This window comes from Pongo pygmaeus, chromosome 11, assembly GCF_028885625.2.
Source record: "Pongo pygmaeus isolate AG05252 chromosome 11, NHGRI_mPonPyg2-v2.0_pri, whole genome shotgun sequence".
NCBI classification, from domain to species: Eukaryota; Metazoa; Chordata; class Mammalia; order Primates; family Hominidae; genus Pongo; species Pongo pygmaeus.
Window position 1 is genome coordinate 25719501 of NC_072384.2, and position 22976 is coordinate 25742476.

General features: G+C 51.2%; 2 protein-coding genes across 4 annotated transcripts in view; one reads left to right on the forward strand and one right to left on the reverse strand.

Annotated features, from left to right (window-relative positions):
- The window catches only part of SCTR (secretin receptor), a 75039-nt gene extending 72729 nt beyond the window's left edge, over positions 1-2310 (forward strand). Inside the window, exons 12-13 of the mRNA XM_054478768.2 lie at positions 520-561; positions 1877-2310. Of these exons, the coding sequence (XP_054334743.1) occupies positions 520-561; positions 1877-2017 (183 nt within the window). The 3' untranslated portion in view covers positions 2018-2310. The remainder of the gene's footprint in view (positions 1-519; positions 562-1876) is intronic.
- A 1302-nt stretch (positions 2311-3612) lies between these two features.
- Positions 3613-22976, reverse strand: part of TMEM37 (transmembrane protein 37) — a 29829-nt gene continuing 10465 nt past the window's right edge. Inside the window, exons 3-4 of one of the 3 annotated variants that reach the window (XM_054478771.2) lie at positions 12148-12270; positions 3613-5233 (exon numbers count right to left, since the gene is read on the reverse strand). In XM_054478771.2, coding sequence (XP_054334746.1) covers positions 4676-5233; positions 12148-12204 — 615 coding nt within the window. In that variant the 5' untranslated portion in view covers positions 12205-12270 and the 3' untranslated portion in view covers positions 3613-4675. Of the gene's footprint in view, positions 5234-9892; positions 10050-10218; positions 10905-12147; positions 12271-22976 lie in introns of those variants that run through there. The other 2 variants (XM_054478772.2, XM_054478773.2) reach the window with 2 other exon arrangements.

The window sequence follows — 22976 nt, forward strand, 5'->3', positions numbered from 1 at the left end:
CACCGCTGGCTGGCCGGGACCTGTACATAGTTTGTTCTGCCTACATGTTTGTTTTTCAATTTGATTTAGTTATCTACATTTAAACATATTCAGATTTCCAGCTTATCTTGAAATAAGACCACACAGTGACCAGGGTCTCACCCTGGGCAGCCTGCACCCCTCCCGGCAGAGTGGGCGCACTTCAGGTGCCACCCATCCCTGTGGCTCCCAGGTGAGCTTCCTGAGCTCGGCTAGCTGGGTTAGCAGCCCCTACTGACCTGTCCCTGACACCACATGTGTTCGAAAGGGAGCCCACCCTTGGCTGCAAGGAGTTCACAGTTTATGCTGGATGAGCCAGCACAGCCAGGGGCACCGTGGGCAGCCCACAGGAGGTAGCCTAATTCCCGGTGAGGCAAGATAGGTGGAGAAATGAGCCTGTAGCTGATGATTAAGAGACCTGGGGAAGGTGCAGCTGGCCAGCTGGTTCAGGCCACGTGCTGAGCACCTGTGCTAACCCTGTTACCTCTGTTCTTCTGGCAGGGACTGGTGGTGGCCGTCCTCTACTGCTTCCTCAACGGGGAGGTGAGTAGTCTTGGGTCACCCAGGTACCCAGGAGAGCTCCTAGCCATTGGTTTCTGGGTCAGAAGGAGCTACCTGGGAGGGGTGGTAGGAAGGGGGATGGAAAGGGTCAGAGGGAGTCCTGGGTCTGGTGGCAGGTGGCTTGGCCAGTTCTTTTAGGAGTCTGAGTTTGCTTAATGGGAGCAACAGAATCACCTGGAAGCCTTGTTAAAACCACGGCTGGACCCTGTTCCTGGTTTCTCATTCCACAGAAATAAATTCTGTAGGTCTGGACTGGGGTCTGAGAAAGTGTTTTTTAACAAGCACTCCTGGTACCGATGTTGATCTGTTCAGCAAATGCAGGAGGAAAGTTGGGCAGAACCCAGGTTCCTGACTGCCCTGTTGCTTGCTTAATGGGTGATCTCAGTCACTGCCCTGCTCTGGGCCTCAGTCTGCCCATATGTAAAATGGGTGACTCAGAACTGTCTGCAGCTCAGTCCTTAGGGACCTCCAGATGAGCACTGACTCCTTGGGAGACTGCGCACTCACTTTGAAGACTCGAGCCTCACATCGAGCGTTTGGGTCAGGACCCCAGGCTCTGGGCATACAGAGCTATGTGGTTAACATGAGCTAAGCCTTTCTGTGACTACTGACCATCTATCTGGTTTGTTGCACTTGAATGGGAATGACCTTTGATGTTTCCCAAAAATTAAATATCAAGCCTAGCTTCAAAGGTTCAGCTGCTGCAGCTGGGAATTGTGAAGGAAATTTACAAAGAGAAACTCCCTAGGTCCCAGATAAGTTCTGAGCTTGGGTGGCTTCATGGGAATAAGTGGGGACTCATCTTAAATCACTTAAAATCACTGGGGACCCATCACTGAGTGGAGTCATGTCTTGCCCTACCCACACCTTCAGACCACACCCTCCTCTAAGCTGGCCCTCTGCCCAGTAGCCCCTGTCAGTGCCCCAGACCTTCAGACAACTCAGCCTCTGGCTTAATCCAGGATTGTTTTCCTCTCAGCCTGGGGGCCAAGGAGCTAGCTTTCCTCACTACTGCTCTTGTAATGTCAAGGACACACACTTGTCCCAAGGTGCACAAGTCCTTTCTTTAAGACATGATGTAATGAGATTGCAGGTGCACGTGCCCAGGAGAGAGGGGACCCTCAGTAGCTACTGGACATTGGGGCTGGAAACAGTCAATCTGCGTGGACTGCAGGCTAGGGGACAGGGCAGCTGGGCAGGAGTGGCAGGGCCTGCATGGAGTCCCTGGGGGAGTGAGCAGGGCTCCAGGCACAGAACTGTCCTCTCCTGCTGTGCTGATGGCTGGTCTCCCGGGCAGGTGCAGCTGGAGGTTCAGAAGAAGTGGCAGCAATGGCACCTCCGTGAGTTCCCACTGCACCCTGTGGCCTCCTTCAGCAACAGCACCAAGGCCAGCCACTTGGAGCAGAGCCAGGGCACCTGCAGGACCAGCATCATCTGAGAGGCTGGAGCAGGATCACCCACGGACAGGGACCAAGAGAGGTCCTGAGAAGGCTGGGCAATGCTGCGGGACAGCCAGTCTTCCCAGCAGACACCCTATGCCCTCCTTCAGCTGAAAATGCCCCTCCCCAGGCCTTGGACTCTTCCGAAGGGATGTGGGGCACTGTGGGGCAGGACAAGGGCCTGGGATTTGGTTTGTTTGCTCTTCTGGGAAGAGAAGTTCAGGGGTCCCAGAAAGGGACAGGGAAATAAATGGTGCCTGGGATGAGATTCAATCTATATTTGTCCATCCTTTTGCCTTGACACAAGGCGAGGGTGTATGCTCTTGTCTGCTCCCAATGCCTTCCTGCAGGAGGAGGGCTCCTCCCTGGTCCCGCAGCTCAGTTACTCAGGGACCAGATTAGAAGGCCAACACGCAATGTTTGCCCTTGGCAGATGCTGTCTGTCTCCTACTGTAACTCACCTGGTTAGTAGCTCTCACCCAAACCTTCAGGACAACAGCTAAAATAATATGATAAAGTCACCATGGAGGCCAGGGAAGCCCCAGGGCCTCCAATCCCTTTTACTATCCCCAACAGGGTGTGAGAGGCACACCCCTATTTTTCCTGCTCTTCCACACAGATGTCCTCAGCCTGAGGCAGACACAGCAGGAAATGGGGCATGATCCCATTTCATAGAAGACAGGTCCACCAAAGCCCTGTGACTTGCCCGAGCTACTAAGCAAAGAGGTGGTGGAAGTTCAGTCCAGGGCCTTTGACTTCAAATGCCCATGCTCCAAGGCTGTGTCTGTGCTCTCCCTGCTGCCAGGCAGGGAAGGACAGGGGCCGTCTGCTGCCCCTCTAAGCTCCTGGGGACTTCAGTCTCACCCTCCACTCTCGTTCTTGGTTCCTTTGAATATCTGCACTCCCTGCCCCCATGTGAAGATGAAAAAGGACTCCATTTTTGAATGCTTCTACAAAACCAAACCTACTAGTGCTCAGGGGGTAGCGTTCTGGAGGGAAGTAGAGAAACTCCCCTGCGTGTCAAGGAAAGGCATCCTGCTGATGGGTGGGTCAGCTCTACTCCCGGCTTTGGGTGACCCTGGACAAGTGCATCCCTCTCTGGGCCCTGACTCCCCACCTCCATACATCCCCTCCCCATGAAGAAACAAGGGGGTTACACATCCCCTTTGCAACTTGTAGATTGCTCCAGGTTCCCATTTCCCAGGCTAAGACGCCGCCTGTGTGGTTGATGAGCTCCGTACTCTGTAAAACTGAGCAATTCACGGAAACCTTTCCGGGATGATCTCCATGGACTCTGGGCATCTTGGTGGTTCAACCTTAAAGTCCATGGCCTTATATCCTACAAAGCAGACTGCTTCATGACTCCATGCATCCTGGAATAAAAATTTTAAAACATCACAATAGAGGTAGGTATAGGCACTCAGCCTAGACCATGAAAGGAACCTGCAGCAGTGACAAGAGCGGGGCAGAGACCAAAAACCCATGCAACTGCTGGGAGCAGAGCATTCAACAGGTGAGGGAGGGGGAAGGAGTCAGTGTAGAATGAAATGGGCTGAGGGCAATAACATCACCTACTTCCGGGCAGAAAAAGGACTAGAAAGGGAACACTTTAATGAACAGAAGTACAGATGTGCTGGCAAGGATGGAAATCTCCACCAGTTCCTGGCCCCCTTCACCTCCATGCATCCCCAGCATGGGTGTCAATCATTACCCAAGCTCTCGCTGTTCCCCCTCACCCCCTGCAGAGTCCAGCAGGTCTAGATACGTGCTCTTTGAAATGTGTTCTGGGATTAAAAATGGTTCCCTAAGGCTGTCTAACCCTCACAGAAGATAGACACATGCACACACGGGCCTTGGGGAGGGCTGTGTATTAGCAGTCAGGTGGGCCCTCCTGGGAGGGCTTGCTCAAGAACTCTTCTCGGAAGGAAATCCACCTTAAGGTAGGGTTCTGATAGGCAGAGCTCCCAGAGGGGACAGCCAGCTGCTAGAAGTTGGGGTTATCCAGGGTTTGTAAGGTTCAAACAAAGGGCAGGGAGGCAAACTGAGTCAAATCGTTTGAAAACCTACTGTGTGCAGGGCATTCTGAGGGAATCCTGAACTCTGCCTCTTTGGCATGACCAAAGCTGAAGCCAGGGACATACATACGAAGGCCCTTTGAGCTGGTAGAAGAAAGTCCTAGGCACTGATTGGACCCTTAGCTGGAAGAACGATCCATTCTTAACAACCCTGGGAGCCCCAGGGATTCTGCAGCCCCTATCCCAGCATGTGTCAATGAAACAGGCATGAACTATCCTTGGCTGTGCAGCTAGCTCAGGTACCAGTTACCCCCCTGCTTCCAACTCTATTCCAGTCCAGGGAAGAAAATTCAAGAAGGAGTTTTAAAATCTTTTTTTCTTCCTCTAAAATCAACATCTGGCTAAGCCTGTGCAGTTGGTGGCACTGAGGCACCTTCCTGGCCTCTGGCCCTGCAGACCAGATGCAGAGGCCCCCTCGGCCATTTCTGGCTGACCACCCACAAGTTATTGGCAAAGAGGCAGCCGTTTCAAGGCCCTTGTCCAACCCCAGCCCCACCAGAGGCCACATGCTGAAAAGTCCCATTTTGACCACACTTTCTTGTAGAATTTGATGTCCCTGGAGGGGGCCTAAAATTTCCATGGTCATTCGCAGGGATGGGTGATGCTGTTGATGTGAAGGCCGCTGATGGCGTTCAGGAAGAGGAGGAAGGAGGCAGTAAATTCGCACCAAAACATTAAGGTGAAGCCGATGAGTGTGACTTGGTTCCTGAGGAGGATCACAAAACCCAGGAGCCCCCCGGAGGAGAGGATGAAAGAGACCAGGAGGAGGATGGAACCCATGACCCACTTGCGCCGTGAGCGTTTGTCCTCGCACAACTGGGACACCATGAGGAACTCCAAGCCAAAAATGGCGGCCACCACGGCCAAGGCGCCCACGCTGCGCACCAGGCCCATGCCCACGGCCAGCCCGGGCACATGGGCCTGGCCCAGGTCTCTGAAGCAGATCGGCGCACTCTGGTTGGTGGCAGTGCAGAAGTGCCAGAGCCCGAAGAGGCGGTCCTCAGCCAGGAGCCAGTGCCCATCACAAATGGAGACCGAGGACAGGACCACAGCCAGGGCCACACACGTGATGATGAGGGTCCGGATGAAGGATTCAAAGAAGGACCGGCGGGGTTGCCTTTGGCCCAAAGGCCTCTGGGCCTGGAAAAAACCGTAGGAAGCACCCTGTCAGCCACAGCCCTGCCACGGCCCCAGGAACCTCTGCAGGGAAGACCCCTGAGCCCTCCTTCCTGCTCCACACTGTCTTATTCTCTGCTCCGGTCTCCTGTGAAGCCCGGAACAGACCAGACCCACCGTTTTTGGGGAACCCTTCCTCCCTTCTAGACCTGTGAGCATTTACCATCCAGTATTCACCAGGCACTAAGAGTTCCCTGACCTTTCTTTCTTTCATGATATTCAGAGTGGGTGAGAAGTCCAAACAGACTGGCAAATCTGAGTCAGTTCTGAGTTCAGAAAACCTGTCGTGCCTGCCTCCCATGACCTTGAGCATGCAGCCTGCCTCGGTTTCTTTGTACATAAAACAAGAATACGGCCTGGCAGAGCTGCCAGGATTGTACCAAGCACTGGGACATTAGCACACCAATACACAGTTCTGTTTCCCTCCATCTCCCCAGGACACACGATTTTGTCCTAATCCCCACCCACCTGATATTTTGGAGCTGTTCACATTCAGCCCAGGACTCTAGATTATTGCCTCGTTTTTCTTGGTACTGAAAGTGGCGTTTGCATCTTGCCCTCAGACCTGTGCGGCCCGTACCCTACCCAGAGCTTGCCAACCCCATTGTCTGCTGCTGCAGCTTCTGGGCATAGGAAGGCCATTGCGGCTCTCCTCCACTTCTGGTTCAGCCCTGGAAGGAGGTGCCCCCACCCCGGTCTCCTGGCAAGCCAGGCTAGGTATCCAGTGAGGTGTCTCATCTCACAGTTCAAGGACACCACCCGGGCACTGCACCCAAGCCCTGACCCAGAAAGCAAAAGAAAGACTTCAGGAACTCTTTACACAGCCCACAAGCCTCTCACAATCTGCTCCGCCTCCCCACCCAACCTCAGCTCCCAGCACACTCCCCTCTCCCCATGTCTAGAACTTTCTTTCCTCAGATGACTGGCCCTTAAGCCTGTAAAGGCTCTTCTGCAGCTCCTGCTACCCCTCCAGGACAACACCTCTTCTCCATTCTTCATGTCTCAGCTTAAAGTCTCCTCCACAGAGTGTGCTTTCCTGCCCACTCAACCCAGAGTCAGGCCCCTCCTGGTATTCTGTGTCAGGCACCTGTTCAAATTCTTCACCATTCTGAGGACAGTTTGTAGTTACATATTATTTCTGTCTCATTCCAACACTGTGTGCTCTGGGAAGGCCGCCCCCCCACCCCCACACCACCACATTCTGTGTTTAGGCACTGCTGTGTCCCCAATACCTGGGCATTCAGTGGGTGCTCAAGGGAGAGCTGTGAGATAAATCAAAGGTCATTTGCAACCACTGTCACTTCCATCTGAAGCTCCTTTAAACTGAGTCTCCTGCACAGTCATACATTAAATGACCTGCTTTGCAGTGTGTCTAGAAGCTGCCCAGGTTACACCTCGGTTTGGGAGGTATGCAAAACAGGCATGCATGACGGTCACTGCTAGGACCCAGGAGAATGGAGCAATGAGGAACATGGGGTGTGTCCTATGCCATGGGCAAATGGAGGCTTCCTGAGGCAGGTCTGGGCCACTCCTCTCTGTGTGAGACATAAAATAAAGCCCTGCTTCTGGGAGACTCCTGTGGTCAAAAAGCCCAGCAAGAGTATCTGCTCACATGCCCCAGACACAGGAGCTACCACTAATTTCAACCCCAGGGATACAGAAATAAGGATGCAGTTTGCTTTCAGCACCTCTGCCTTAAGTAGGATCCTATTTTATTCTTAAACTTATGAGGTTGATAAAGTAGGAAGATCCATGGTGGGTGTACAGAGAAGGAAACTATGCAGAGGGCCAGGTGACTTGCCTGAGATCACTCACCTAAAGCACAATGAAGCTTGTTACGGCTGCCCAGACAATTGTATGATACGCAGGAGGTGGAATCCATTCAGTGAATAAATACTGACTAGGGCCTTCTAAGGACAGGGCCTTTGTGCTAGGGGCTCAGTACTGAGCCCTTACAGCCCTCCCCACATGGGCTGTAAGCTCCTGGATGAGAGGGACCGCACTTGGTCTGTCCCAGCATGCTGCCTGGCCAGGATTCCAGACATGCCCCAGAACAAAGGGGAGGAATTCCCTGCGCCCCATGCCTGGCTTGGTGAAGAAAACGTGCGTGCAGAGGGATGCCTCAAGGGCCATGCCAGAGCTAGGAGCAGCCTGGGTCCTAGCTGAGATGAAGGCAGCCTGGGTGCGGTCAAAAACATGGAGCTAAGAGTATGGGCTGTGGTTCTCAAACTGTGTCCCCTTGCTCCTGGTGGGGCTTCCAGTGCTGAAGCCGGGTGGGCAGGCAAGCTGAACAGGCTGGCTCTGCATCCCCTTCCTCACTTCAGCTGAGCCCTGTACCTGCTTGGGACACTGGGGGTCCAGGAGTCTGCATTGCATTTTATTACCAAAAAAAAAAAAAAAAAAAAAAAAAAAAATCTACTGGTAAGAAAGAAACCAAAGGAAACTTTGAAAACCTGTGTCTACTCCACAAACCATTAGAGGTGTTTGTCCTTGGGCAGTTTCTTAACTTCCTGAGCCCTTGTTTTCTCATCTAGAAAATGAAGTTAATGACACTTGCAGGAAAATCGTAGCCATGAAGGCACCTAGCAAGGTTACAAGGTCCCTAGAGAATGATAAATGGTCCTAAAAAGGAGGAGCACCACATGCAGAGAACAAGTCACAGGACCCAGAAACCTTTTAACCCTAGACAGCATGCTGGCTGGAAAACAGGCACGTCCTGTCCCTTCCCCTGCCCCACCTGTCCTAGGCAGACTGGACTTTAATCTCCAGGCCCTTAGACGTCACGTCAGGATCAGAAAGTGAAGACAGCTGACCTCATCTCGTTTCCTCCCACTCCTGCCCCAAAGTAGGGCTTCGTTTATAAAACGCTCTGGCCACCACTGAAACTCCCAAGAATCAAATGAGATCCTGTATATAAAGATGCATAGTACACGGGCCGCTCCCAACTCATGGTAGCTATTAATATTAATAACAATAATAACACATATAGAGTCTTCATTCCTAACCACCCGGCACCTCCGCCAGCTTTCAGTGATGCAGGGCCTGAAACGGCTACTGGAGGGCAGCTGGACAGGTGTGCAGTGGAAAAGAAGGGAGGTGGGAGGTCAAGTCCTGCCCCTGACCTAGAGGACCCCTGCAAGGTACCTTTAGGCAATCACTTAAATCTCTCTGGGGCTTAACTTCTCTGCTAAAAATGTAAGCATTTTCCTTTTTCATCTGTAACCTTGCATGATTTCTAGTGACCTATAGAATAGGGTCACTTGACACTACTGGGCTACTGAGTCCAGTGTCATGGTCTTCCTCCTATAACCCAGGGCCTCATGTGTTCCCCTTAACCAAAGCACCCCCAGGTAGACAAATTAAGCTCCTCCCAACTCATTCCCCACATCCCCAACATGTCTCCCATATTTGCTCCCCCTCATCACCCACTTTGCCCCCGCCCAGGTGAGGCCATCACCATCGTCAACATCCTGGAAGTTCACAGCCTCCTGATGAGCCGGCCTGCCTCTGCTCCTCTCAGCCCCAGCCGGGCCCACCGCTGCCTGCATGACCCAGAACTTGCTTCCTACCTGTGTTTGCTCCCTGGCAAGTCATGGTTGTGGGGATGAAGAGTTATCATCCCGAAGCAGATGGAGCACCCGCCCTTCACCTGGAGCCTGTGGCCTCCCCAGCTGAGCTCTCACCTTGCTACCAGGCTTCCTCCTCATCCCTGGCTGGCAACTTTTGCACCTCTTAATTTAGCATTCGCTCCCCCATGCCCTGTTTCCAAATCTCTCTCCCTACACGGGCTGTAAGCTCCTAGAGGGGAGGGACCGCACCCAGTCTGTCCCACCACGCTGCCTGGAGGGGATTCCAGACATCCCCCAGAACAAAGGGGAGGAATTCCCTGCGCCCCATGCCCGGCTTCGCCCAGGTGCTTAGGTCCTGGCTATCGAAGAGGTTTTGGGGGTGGCCTGTGGTGGGGTTTCTCCCGTTAGGTAAAGGCAGGAGGAGCCAGTGGGATTTGGAGCCAGAAAGCCCTAGGTTTGAATCTTGATTCTGTTCCTTGGCCAGCCACGGAGGGCACGTTACTTCTGAGTCTCGGTTACTTCATCTATAAAATGGGCAGAACGGTATCTACTAGGTCAGTGTTGTGGCTGAGCGTTTGTACACGAAGTCAACGGGCCTCTCTAATCCTGGGGACAGTCCAGCGGATAGACTCTGCAGCGGGCAAGTTGCGCGGAAAGGAAGCTCGCCCGCTGGGCAGCGGTACCGCCACCCACTGACTTCCCTTTGGGGAGCAGCAGGCCCGAGGGAGCGGGTAGGAATGTGTAGGTTCTTAGCCAACATAAACATCTTGCACTACGCTAAGGAGAAGCCAAATCTTCGGAGACACGGGCTTCTTCCCTCGCCAGAGCCTTTCCCTGAGGTGTCCGCGCGCCTCAGCGAGTCCACCCCCAGCCCAGCACCCCAAACGCAGCTTTGGGGAGGGAGACGGTCTTCTTAACCTCCACCCCCAGAAAGGTCTAGCTTCCCAAGAGACGCATCCTCTGTTACATAAGCCTCACTTTGCAAGCCGATTCTGTCCCTCCACCCCAGACGCGCCTCATTTCTCACAAAGGGGGACCCTTATGGTAAACTGACCAGTAAGTCATTAGTGACACCAAAGAGAAGAAAAATCTTTCCCAATGAAGTTTGGGAGCCTCGGGTGCTTGCAAGGCCGCGAGCAGAGGCAGCCGGAGTCCGCGCCCCGGGAGCAGCTATGTGAGGCAGGCAGGCCCCCCGAGGTTGCTTCCCGCCCAGCCTCCTCCGGACCCAGGTTTGCAACAGGGGGCGGGCACGGGGGGCGCTCGCACCCCCAGTCCGAAGCTGGAGCTCGCGGTGGGTACGCCCCTCCCCCCGTCCTCCCACCCCCAACCTCCCACGGCGGGGCAGCACCCTGGCTCAGCGCCCCGCCAGGCGCCGGCTACCTGCACGCCGACGGCAGTCATGCTGCGCCCGGCGGCCGCGCTGCAGCCCCGATCGCTCCAGCTGCTCGGCTGTGGCCGCTGGCGCCAGCCCGGGACCTCTCCGCGGGGGCGGGGCGGCTGCTGGAGGCGGGCGGGGCAGGAGGGGGCGTTCAAAGCTCGGCAATTAACCCCGGGCGGGCTCAGCCAACCCCGCCGCCCTCCGCGGCTCGGATTACGCTGAGTCAGCGAGGGAGTCCGGAGGAGCCCCCGGGGAGCCGCGGGGAGGACCCGGCACTTGGGGGGAGGGATCCCTCGGGTCCCAGGGGAAAGGATCGGGAAGTCACTCCGACGCTCCTGAACCTCCGAGGACAGCTTCGCCTGGGGCGCAGATTCCTCGAGGGCCGGGACGGCGACGAGGGCCTGAGGGTTCGATTCCTGTTCCAGCTTGCTGAGTCGAGCCTCTGGGAACGCGGCAGGGTCCGAAGGGAGGAGGCACGCGCCGAGGCTCTACTGCCCTCACTCTGCGGTGTGACCTTGGGCTGCTTGTTTAGCGTCTCGGAGCCTCGGTTAGTAAGGGAAATAACGAATGTGAAAGGTGGGGCTTTTGCCGGGCCCTCGCTAAGTGTGAACGGAGTGGAACCTTTTGGGGCAATCCTACTTGCGTCCCTAAAAGGGGATGTAAAACCCTGTTTCCTCCTGAACTCCTCAGGGACTATTAAAAATGCAAATATGCCAAACAAATGTGGTTATTTTTTCTCCACTTCGATGGGAACTGAGGTCTCTTTTTTTTTTTGGACGTTGTCTTGCTCTTGTCGCCCAGGCTGGAGTGTGCAACGACGCGATCACGGCTCACTGCAACCTTCGCCTCCTGGATTCAAACCCGTTCAAGCGATTCTCCTGCCTCAGCCTCCCGAGTAGCTGGGATTACAAGCGCGCCCCATCAAGCCCTGCTAATTTTTGTATTTAGTAGAGACGGGGGTTTCACCATGTGGTCAGGCTGGTCTCGAACTCCTGACCTCAGGTGATCCGCCCACCTCGGCCTTCCAAAGTGCTGGGATTACAGACGTGAGCCACCACGTCTGGCCGGATCTGAGTTCTTAAAGAGGCAGCACCTAAAAGCTTTTACCCCCAAAAAGGGTGGAGGTGGGAGGAGTGTCCAAGGGCCACAAATTCCAGCAGAAAGGCTTCCCTCTGCCCATCCTCAAATGTGGTGGTAAAGCAAGACCCCTCACTAAATGGCGTACATTAAATTGTCTGGTTCACTCAGGCAGGCAGCTCCTGGTGACTTTACCCAAAGACAAAGCAACTGCACTCATCTGTTTTCCCCTTTAGAGTCTTGTGAGAAAGAGGGGTAGTTACAGTTGTCTGTATGTCTTCCACTTAGATATTCATCTGATTCCATCCCTGCCCAACGGACCTTGTCAAATCCTTTACCCCAGTCCTGGGCCTTGACAAACGGAGAAATGGCCCAGGCACAGGAGGGCTTGGCCCAGGCCACCCACATTGAGTCCACTGGAGAGCCGGGACTCCACTTACCCAGCAGGCCTAGTCCAGGTTTGAGTTCTTGCCACCATTCTGCACCAGAGTCACCTGGAGGGTTTGTTAAAACAGATTGCGAGGCCCCACTGCAGAGTTTCTGGCTGAGTAGGCCTCAAGTGATGTTGGTGCTGCTGGCCTGGGGGCCAGGCTTTGAGAACCACTGAGCTAAGGCAAAGGGCAGCTGCCCAGGCTCAGCCAGCCTGGTGCCTCTCTGCTCTGGGGCCTTCCCTCCGTGGCCCCCACCTGCTTTCTCCCCAGTCAAGGGTCCCAGAAGCTAGACTCTCCGCAGCTCTGGGTTCTGGATAAAGAGCCCACATAGGAAAGGAAGACCTGTCCTGTTGTGGGGGGTATCCTTTCACTGAGCCCTAAGAATGCCCTGTGGGAGAGACCTTCTGGATCATAGCATCTCACCTGGCCAAGAGGGAAGTGCCTGGAATTAAAATCAGAAGAACAGTCAGGTCGGGTCATCTGCACCCACTGTTTGCCTTCTCCAGTTTCGTGTGTGGTCAGGCATGTTTCTCACAGCCTGTTATGCTTTGTTGGTAAGAATAGAAAAGTCTTGAATCAGTAGAATTTAGAGCAACATGTCTTGTCAGCAAGATAGTTGGAGAAGCAGAAATGACTTAAGAATAATAAGGAGGAAGTGACTATCCAGTTCTGATCATCTTATGCTCACATGAGGACTGGGAACATGGCCAGAATCTGGGTGGAATCTGAGCTGAGACTCTAAGACCGGGAGTCTCCTGGTACCTCCCTGGCTTAGGGGGTTGGGGTGGTACGGGGAGTGGCAGCATCCACAGCCCTCTCAAATCCTGGTGAGATAGCCAGAGGTATTGGGGTCAGAGGTCCCAAAGCATGGCGCTTTGACATACGCAACTGAAAAAGCCTCAAGGTCTCTCTGACCTTCCCTCGCCTCACCATCTCTCCCAAAACACAGGATGAAACTGAAGTTCCTTTATCTGCCTAACATCCAGACCCACCAAAAGGAACAACTGTGTTTCTTCTCCTCCCTGTAGGACTGAGAATGTGACCACACCCGGCAAGTTAATCTCTATTTCCTGATCCTTTCAGCCCCTCTACAGAATTCCTCTTCTGTCCTCTCCCATCACCTGTTCTGCCAGGATAGTATAGAAGCTTCTGAATGCTGCTGAGGGGTGGGCATACTCTGTGATTCTCCCAGGGTGTACACCTTGAATTAATGTATATACCTTTTCTCCATTTACCGTGCCTTTTGTGAGTTTATTTTTCATTGAAACTTCAGAGGGTGAAGAAGCTTTCCCTTAAACCCTGCAGAGACAAATACTGCACCAGGAGAAGAACGTCCAGAGAAGTAGGGAGTTTTAGTGTGAGGGGGGGACATGGCAGGGGCAGAGGTGGGGGTTGGATGACCGGGTGGACCCCCAGGTGTTAAAAGCAGAAACAGCGTGGGCATGAGTACTGGGCTGTGGGACAGCATAGAGCCTGCCTATTCTTTGACTTTCTCTGCCCTTTCTCCAGATTGTGACAGACTCGGCACCTGACCCTCCCCGACCCCTGCTTCTAGGCCTGGCCAGGGCTGGGGAAAGAGGAATGGCTTAAAGAAAGGCAGTAAGTGGCTCCTTCCCACCCCTCAGACCACTCTTGTCTGATGAGGAAGATCCAGGCATGTTCCTTAGACAGTTTCAAGTGTATTGGTAGGGACACGATTCCTGATCATTCAGTCAACAAGCACTAGATCTGTTGTTCAGTCAACAAACACTCTTTCATCTCAGGGCCTTTGTACTTGCTGCTTCTTCTGCCTGAAATGTTCTTCCTCGAGATACTCCCATTTAAGACTCACCAGCTCACTTCTTTAAAATCTGGGCTCAGATGTCACCTTATCAGAGAGGCCTACAACGACCCCCACATCTAAAACAGACCCTCCATTCTCTTTTCCCTTCTGCCCACATACACATATTTACTTGTCCTGTCTCCCTCTTTTAATGTAAGCTCCAAGAGGCCAAGGACATTGTACTGTTCACCAGTGTATCCCTGGTGCCTACGACAGAGCCAGGCATGTAGTAGGTGCTCAATAAATATTCATTGACTAAATGAATGAAGTGATTGAATACCTACTATGTAGTCACCACTGTCCTGACCAATGAGGGACAAAGAAGGAAAAGACAAAGTCCCTGTCAATGGTAAAGTGCTTGAGTTTTAGAGTCCAAACCTACCTATCCATTTCTGCTCTCTCCCAGGCCTCCGTAGTTCAGGCTCCACATCCTCCTGCTCTCTTTGCCCTCCCGCCCTCCATATACTCCATCCTCTCCTCTCTGCCCCTCCAGCGCCTGCCCGGCTTCAGTCCACCCCAGACCCCCTCCTCTCTAGCCTGGATGCCTGTGGAACAGCCTTGACTCTTACTTCCTCTGTCCCTTCAAGCATCTTCCCATCTCTCTTTTCCAAGGCTTGTGAAGCTTTGGTTCCTGGCCCCCCAGCCCCCCACCTTCCTGCCAAGACCTTCCCCTGGGTGTCTGCAGGGCCTTTTCAAGGGCATCTCTTGACTTTCCCAGCCAGAGTAACACCCCACCCCCCACTTGCCACTCTTTTACCTTTGTAAATTCTTGATCACTAGCTGAAAGTGGCTATTTGTCTATTTCCTGGATTGTCCCTTTCCCTCTCTAAAATATCATGGGCTTCTTGAGAGCTAGGACTTTTTCCCTCTTTCACCACTTCATGCCCAGTTCTTAAATAGGGGTTGGTCAATAAGGTTTGCCTACGAGGAACCAGGCTTCGAATGCATTCTGAGCAAATACTTCTCCTCTGTGCTCCTCAGTTTTCTGGCAAATGGGAAGCATCTCCCTCCTGGTGTTGAGAGGATCCCATGAGGCAATGAACATGCATAAGGTGTCAGGTGCAGCATCCTGGCCGGCATATGCATAAGTCCAAATAACTCATGATCTTGACCATCCAGTTTCCAGGGGGCTCTAAGTTTGGGCGGTCCCTGCTCCCAGGAAAACTTAGATCTGAGAGGCAACTCCCCTGTGTGGAGATTTAGTCTTGGGGGTAGTTCCCAGTGCTGGAAGTTTCTCTTTTGAGGAGTTGGAAGGTGGGAGGGAAGAGGTGGGGCAGACACACTCCAAACACCCAGAGGTAATAGCAGGGAGTTGGCAAGGAGCAACCCCTTGAAGCTCACTGGGCAGCTTTAAAGCTGCGTGGTACCAGGATGACCCACCCTCCCTGCCGCCCGTGCCTTGTACTTCTGACCTTCCCAGGTCTTGCCTTGTCTGTGGCCCATGGCCTCTTCCCTCTCCTCTCCTCCTGCTGCCCCGCGTTTACCCACCAGGTCTTCCTCTTCTCCCAGCCCCCACCCCATGATTTTCCTGATTCCAGACCTTTCTAGGCTGGTTCCTTTCCCTCCAGCTAGGGCTCCCCGCACCCTGCCCTGCTCTGCCTTGAGCCCCAGCCCAGCATTCAACCTCCTTGACCTCCTCTCAGGCGCCCGATTGCAACACAGACCTTGTTTACCACGTTTTAGTGTGAGCCCGCTGGGAGCCAAAGAGTTTCCCCGCCCTGCCCTGAGTCTTTCCTCCTTGCCTTCCCCTTGGGTGAGGAAGGATCACAGGTATGCTGTTCACCCTGCAACTGAAGAAAGGGCCTGTCAGTCAGCAGCCCCATTGGGGATACCCAGCATCTAAGGGGGAATGCAGGGGTGGGCTGGCTGTGCTTGAAGCAATGAATGAAACAAGGAGGAGCTAGTATCTTTCCTAAATATGTCTAGATATGGGAAACTTTCTCCTAAACGTGTCTGTATATGGGAAACTTACCCCATGTGAGTTTTTTGAAGGTGTTTCTGTATTTAGAGGTGGTACCAGAGAGGTGGGGAGAGGGAGAATGATGTAGATGGGACCTCTGAGGGTGGCCTTTCTGTAGGGCCTCCCTTTCCAAAGTCAAGTCCTCCCTCGAGACAGATGGAGGCATCAGGACCCCACAGATTTCCAGGCACACATCACACCCCCACGGGAGAGACTTCTATCAACTTTTTCTTCGCAGACTTGGACATTGGACTTATCAGCATACTCTGGGACACTCAGTCTCTTGGAGACAATAAACAAATGCACCCAGAGTTATTGTACAGCATGGACTGCCAGATCATCTCTTCCCCAGAGTGGATCTGTGTTCTTTCCTCATCAGGGTACCCCTGCTGGGATCAAAGTGCCTAAGAAGCAAAGTTAGGCACCAGAAGTTGGTTGGTGGGTACAGAATGACCAATGAGGGACAAAGAAGAAACAGTGTGGGCATGAGTACTGGGTGTGACTGCGCTGATGACTATGGAAGTTAAATGGTTTACACAGGGCTTTGCCTAAGCTCTGGGGAAACCCGGGAAACACCCCACCACTTAGGTTGTTAGATTTGATGTTTACAAGGAAAGCAGTCAGGGTCAAAGGGTCTGGGGAGGAGCAATACGGGAAACTGGGATCTCTAGGGAATTCACTGGGGGCAGGTGGCCTCCCCAGGAGAATAGCGTAAGGGGATGGACTTCGGACCTTCAGCCAGCACTTGCCCATCATCCTCAGCCTGTAGTCCTGTATTGTTTTTTCCACAAAGTGTTGGGTGTCGCTTTTTTTTGTTTGTTTTTAAGAGAGAGGGTCTCACCCTATTGGTCAGGCTGTGGTGCAGTGGCATCATCATGGCTCACTGCAGCCTCAACCCCCCTGGGCTCAAGCAATTCTCCCACCTCAGCCTACCAACGTGTTGGGATTACAGGCATGAGCCACCATGCCCGGCCTCAAAGTGTTTTTAGTTAAAAAAAAAAAAGTTGAGGATTTTATGCTAAATTCTGGATTTCTGGTGCAGGGGTCAAGGAAAAACTTCTCTTACCCTCCGAAGGTTTACTGAAAAGCTAACTTGCAAAAGGAGTTGTGGCACTGAAATGTATTAGCATGCAAGGGGGTGAATCACAGACTGGTCGCCCCACCACACGATGGGGTACAGGTGGTTCTGTACTCTTCTTTCTAGGGGAGAGGGAGATGGAGAAGTAGGAATGATTTCAGAGGGGTGCTAAGTGATCTTTAGGGGAATTCAATGGTCTTGAAGAACATGCAATGGCCTGGGACAGAGTCTGTTGAGCCTGCAGAGCAGACAATAGTTTGTGACAAAAGCCTGCCCAGGTGTGTTGACAGACTTCGGTCTTCCTGCCATATGAGTCCAGTTAATGAAAACTGGGAAAGGACCAGGAGTCATTGTTTTCTTCTTCAGTGGATCCAGACTTTAGGCAGATGAGGAAACTTCGGAGAACAACTTCACTCTGTTCTTTGGGAGAGTAAGGATGGAGCTGGCGGAAGATCAGAAAGACCGTCAGAGGCTTTTTGTTCAGTTCAGTAAGTGAAAGCGCCACATTTTGGGGTATCATTTTCTGAGCCCCAACCCTGGCTTCTCTTGAAAATGAGACAATCTGGAACCCTGAGGATCACTTGGCCACATGGGGACAATGGCCACAGCCCTGCAGGGCTGCCCTATGGACAGGCTATGCTCTGTGGGCCCCACCAGTCTTACCCCTGGCTCTGTCCATCCTCCATGTCGTCTGCTGGCCCTCGTAAGAGTTGAGCTTGTAAGACCAGCTCTGTTGCTTTGCCGGTGAGACGATAACCCAGCCATGCTTGCAACATCTGCATCTCGCTATCCCACCACCATCTGCCTTCCCCACCTCGCCACCTGCTGCAGCTTCCTGCCTGGATTCCAGCTCATGGCTGCTCTACAGCAGCCCTCACCCCTCGTGGCAAATGATCTCTCCACTTCCGGGCTCAGATTCCTCAGGGAGAATCTCTGTAGCCCAGTCGAGCTAGGCTGCTCAGTTTAATGATAACCCAGCAGTCTGAGAGCTGGTTCCTCCAGATCTAGGGGCCCAACGCTGTCCCCAAAAGCTGTGACCAAGGGCTGGGGGCAGGGTCATGTGGCATTAAGCATGGCCTCCTGGGTCACAGGGACTATGGACAAGAAGGGGCCAGCACTGAGGCAGGGCTGTCCACCCAACAGAGAGCTCTTCCTTGGGGGCAGATGTCCCTGGTCCCAGGCCCCCTCCTCCGAAGCACATGGTGGGTACACTGGCCAGCCTTGTTCTGTGACTGCAAACTTCTAAGCCTACACTTCCTTTCAGCTGGTCTCACCTACACTGATGGCGAGGGGACCCTTCTCTCTTCCAACTTTGCACTAGAAGATATTGTATCCTTATGAACCGATTTTAATGATACATTTAAAGAATTCTAAATACAACATTCTCCAGCTCCTAAGTACTTTGTGAATATTTACGTGATTCTCAAACTTCTTTTCCAGTAGTAGACCCACCTCCACCCCATCTTTTTGTTTGGCTGGACCCTGGTTCAGAGCCCATTAACCATTCTTCTCAGATCATGGCATATTGACAGAATCCTCACATTCAAGGTCCTTCTAGGGTTGGTTTTTCGTGTTCTTCCTCAGACTCTATTTTCATTCCCTATAGTGGCATGCCCTCTAATGTGTTTGATATAGATCTGTAACCAAGTGTGTATCCTTGTGTGTGTGTGGATTTTGTTTCCTGAGTTTCATTGTGCTATAAATCTTGTTCTGTTTCCTACTCTTCTTACCCAGCAGCATGATTTAAGACCATCTCTGTTGATGTACATGTACATTGAAGTCAGTGCTTTGCAAATGAAAGGTTAGGCCCCACTAGTGACTAGTGAAATGAATTTGGTAGGAACATAACTAACATTTATTAAAAATGAATAGAAAATGTCAGAGTGCCTCAGACATAATTAAATACATTTTTATGATTTTTTTCAAAGACGGATGGATGGATGGATAGATAGATAGATATAGACAGATAGATAGATCCCATGTTACAATGTAAAAAGTATTTCTATGTTGTGGCTCATGATAAAAAAAGTTTGCAAGCTCCTAATCTAGTTCACTGCCTCTCACTGCTGTGATTACCCTGCTATTCATCCACCACATTTTATTTGTTCATTTTAGTGGTGAACAACTAGGTCGCTTCAGAGTCCCCCCTGGCCAACCACACTGATGAATATCTTTGTCCAAGTTCTGTCATGTAGAGAATTATCTTTATGCTATGGAAGCCTCTAAGTACAGCACCAGACAGGCTGAGACAGAGGTCACACAATAGAAAGGCTCATAGGGCAAATTAGGCTGCCTGAGTCACATGGCATGTTAGATCAATTGAAAACATGTAGCAAGAGGGCAGGGGAAGAGACGGGGAGTGTGTTAACATGCTTAGGATAGGGTACAAGTGGGCTGGAAGGTGTGCACGACCTGCGTCCTGGGTGCATAGTGCTCATATGTCTTCTCTGTCCTCCCCTCTGGCATCAGCCTTCCCCACTGAAGATGAATGAGGGGACTAGAGTTGAGGTTTGAGCAAGGGGTGCCCAGGAGACAGATGGTGCCCCAAGGTAAACACACACATTTCTATTTGACAGTCAAAGGAGAGTAGGCCTGGCCACAGCTGTTTCATAATGAAGGGACCCAGAACACACCACTATGACATACACGTTATTTTGAATTGAAGGCATATGAGAATGGTTTTGTTTTTGTTTGTCCTAAACCTTTTATCAGCCTAAAAACAGAGCTTCCCAAGAAGAACTTCTAGAGGAGGAAAAACTGTTTTCCTTCTACCCATCTTAGGTTCATTTTCTGGCCCCGTGTATGTTAAACTGACAAAAGAAAGATTAACAAGAGAAAAGCAAACAAAAGTTTATTAACACGTGTATTATGCTCGTGTGGGCAAACTCAAAAGGGTGGATACAACTTGGGTTTGTACAGCATTGGCTATGATTTGGATAGAGATTGTTTGGCTCCTCCAAGTCTCATGTTGAAATATGAATGTTGAAGGTGGGCCTAGTGGGAGGTGTTTGGATCCTGGGGACAGATCCCTCATGAATGATTTGGTGCCATTCTTATGGGAGTGAGTGAGTTCTCATTCTTAGTTCCTGCAAGAACTGGTTATTGAAAAGAACCTGGCAGCTCCTCCCTTCTCTTTCATCCTCTCTCACAGTGTGACACTGGGTCACCTTCACCTTCCACCATGAATGGAAGCTTCCTGAGACCTCACCAGAAGCAGAGGCTGATGCCACGCTTCTTGCACAGCCTGCAGAATGATGAGCCAAATAAACCTCTTTTTTTTATAAACTACCCAGCCTCAGGTATTCCTTTATAGCAACACAAACAGACTAAGAAAATTGATTCTGAGAGTAGGCATTGCTATAAAGATACCTGAAAATATGGAAGTGGCTTTGGAACTGGATAAGGGGCAGAGGTTGGAAGAGTTTGCAGGGCTCAGCAGAAGACAGGAAGATGAGGGAAAGTTTAGAACTTAAAATATTAGAGGCTAATCAAGTGGTTGTGACCAAAGTGCTGATAGAAATATGGATAGCAAAGTCTAGGCTGAGGAGGTGTCAGATGGAAGTGGGGAACTTATTGGGAACTGGAGCAAAGGTCACCCTTGTTATGCCTTAAGAAGGAACTTGGCCACATTGTGTTCATGCCCTAGGAATTTGTGGAAGGCTAAATAGAGTGATGACCTAGGGTATATGGCAGAAGAAATTTCTAAGCAGCATAGTATTTGATTAGTGACAAGTTGATTTTAACAACTTAACTCAACTTGAGAGCAAAGGAATGACTTAAAGTTGGAATTTACAATTAAAGGGGAAGCAGAGCATAAAAATTGGGAACATCCATAGTCTGCCAGTGGCACAGAAAAAAAGAGCATTTTCAGGTGACAAATCTGGCTGAGCAACTGCTTGCTAGGGAGATTAGCATGGATAAAAGAAAGCCAGGTGCTAATAGTCAGAACAATGGGAAAAAGTCCCCCAAAACATTTCAGAAATCTTTGAGGCCACCTCTCCCATCACAGGGCCAGAGGCATAGGAGGACAGAATGGTTTCAGGGGCCATGCCCAGGATGCCACTTCCCTGCACCATCTCAAGATGATGCTCTCTGCATCCCTGCTGCTCCACCTCCAGCCATGGCTCAAAGGGTCCCAGGAACTGCTTGGGCCACCACTTGGAAGAGCATGAGCTACAACCTTGACAGATTCCACATGGTGTTAAGTCTGCAGGCATGAAGAATGCAAGAGTGGTAGAGGCTTGGCTGATTCCATCTTGATTTAAGAAGATGTATAAGAGAGTCTGGGTACCCAGGAAGAAGCCTCCTGCAGGAGCACAGCCCCTACAGAAATCCTCTATTAGGTCAGTGCCAAGGGAAAATGTGGGGTTGGAGTCCCCACAGAGTCCTCATTGAGTCACTGCCTAGTGGAGTTGTGGGACAGCAGCTTGCAACCTCAGCCTGGAAAAGCCACAGGCATTAGACCTCAACCTGTAAGAGGAGCCATGTGGGCTTTACCTAGGAAAGCCATGGACACAGGGCTGCCCAAGGTCTTGGAAGCCCACCCCTTGCACCAGTGTACCCAGGATGCAGGACATGGAGTTGAGAAAAGTAAAATAGCTTAGAGCATTCTGAGTTATGTGAGAGACATGAGCATGGGACTTTCATCCCACCCTACTTCTCACCTCCCTTTCATTACCCTGCACCCATCCCTGGGGACAATTGTTGAAAGACATCTTGTTCCTAACTAGCTGTCTCACTCATTACCTTCATGTTCCTGGAATTCATGATACAAAGAACAATGTATAACCAATCAATATCTTATTTTATTTTAATGCAAATGCTTGGTAAACAACTTAGGAATTGCCTTTCTTTTCCTTTAAAAATCCACTTGTAACTGCTGCTTCTCAGAGTGTATATTCAGGGCAAATCTATACTCCTGGGTTGCAATCCTCAAGCTTGGCTCAAATAAATTCCCTATTTCTATTAAGTTTGCCTCAGTTTTTTCCTTTAGGGTGACAGCGTCAAAGGAGATTATTCTGAAGCTTTAAGATTTAATGTCTGCCCTGCTGGGTTTTGGACTTGCATGGGGCCTGTTACTCCTTTCTTTTGGCTGATTTCTCCCTTTTGGAGTGGGAATGTTTACCCGATGTCTGTTTCACCATTGTATCTTGGAAGTAAACAACTTGTTTTTGATTTTACAGTCTCATAGCTGGAAGGAACTTGCCTTGTGTCTCAGATGGGACTTTGGACTTTTGAGTCAGTGCTGGAACAAGTTAAGACTTTTCGGGACTATTGGAAGGAATAATTGTATTCTGCAATGTGAGAAGGACATGAGACATGGGGGGCCAGGGGCAGAATGCTATGGTTTGGATATAATTTGTTTAGCCCCACCAACTCTCCTGTTGAAATTTGATCCCTAGTGTTGAAGGTGGGGCTGGTGGGAGGCATTTGGATTGTGGGGGAAGATCCTTTATGAACGCCTTGGTGCCATTTTCACCAGAGTGAGTGAGTTCCCACTCTTAGTTCCTGCAAGATCTGGTTATTGAAAAGAGCTCGACAGCTCCTCTCCTCTTACTCTTCCTTCCTCCCTCACCATGTGATCTCAGCATACACTGGCTCCCCTCCACCTTCCAGTATGGGTGAATCTTCTTAAGGCACTCACCAGAAGCAGATGCTGGCACCATGCTTCTTGTACAGTCTGCAGATCTATAAACCAAATAAACTTTTCTTTGCAAATTACCCAGTCTCAGATATTCTTTTTTTTTTTTTTTTTTTTGAGATGGAGTCTTGCTCTGTTGCCCAGGCTGGAGTGCAGTGGTGCTATCTCGGCTCACTGTAAGCTCTGCCTCCCGGGTTCATGTCATTCTCCTGCCTCAGCCTCCTGAGCAGCTGGGACTACAGGCACCTGCCACCACGCCTGGCTAATTTTTTGTATTTTTAGTAGAGACGGGGTTTCTCTGTGTTAGCCAGGATGGTCTCGATCTCCTGACCCCGTGATCCGCCCACCTTGGCCTCCCAAAGTGCTGGGATTATAGGCGTGCTATAATCCCACTGCACCCGGCCCAGATATTCTTTATAGCAATGCAAATGGACTAAAATGGCATCTTAATGAAAGAGCAATAAGTTCTTAGAGAAGTGACAAGACAAAGGAAAAAGACTTTTGAGTTTCTAGAGTAGCAATTTGTGGGAAGGGAAATATATAGGGAGATTAATGGCACATAAGGGCTAGTTAGCAAGGTTTGCCATGTAGATTCCTTTGGGGAGTCTCCAGGATGATAAGAACCTAGGGTCATCTCCAGCTCTCTGGTGACTAACTTCTGTCTTTCCTGGTAGAAAGGGGAGGGAGGACATCTTTACAAATTTCTATCCTGCTTTTAGGCAAATAGGGGGAGGGTAGAAAGCTTTTCTTG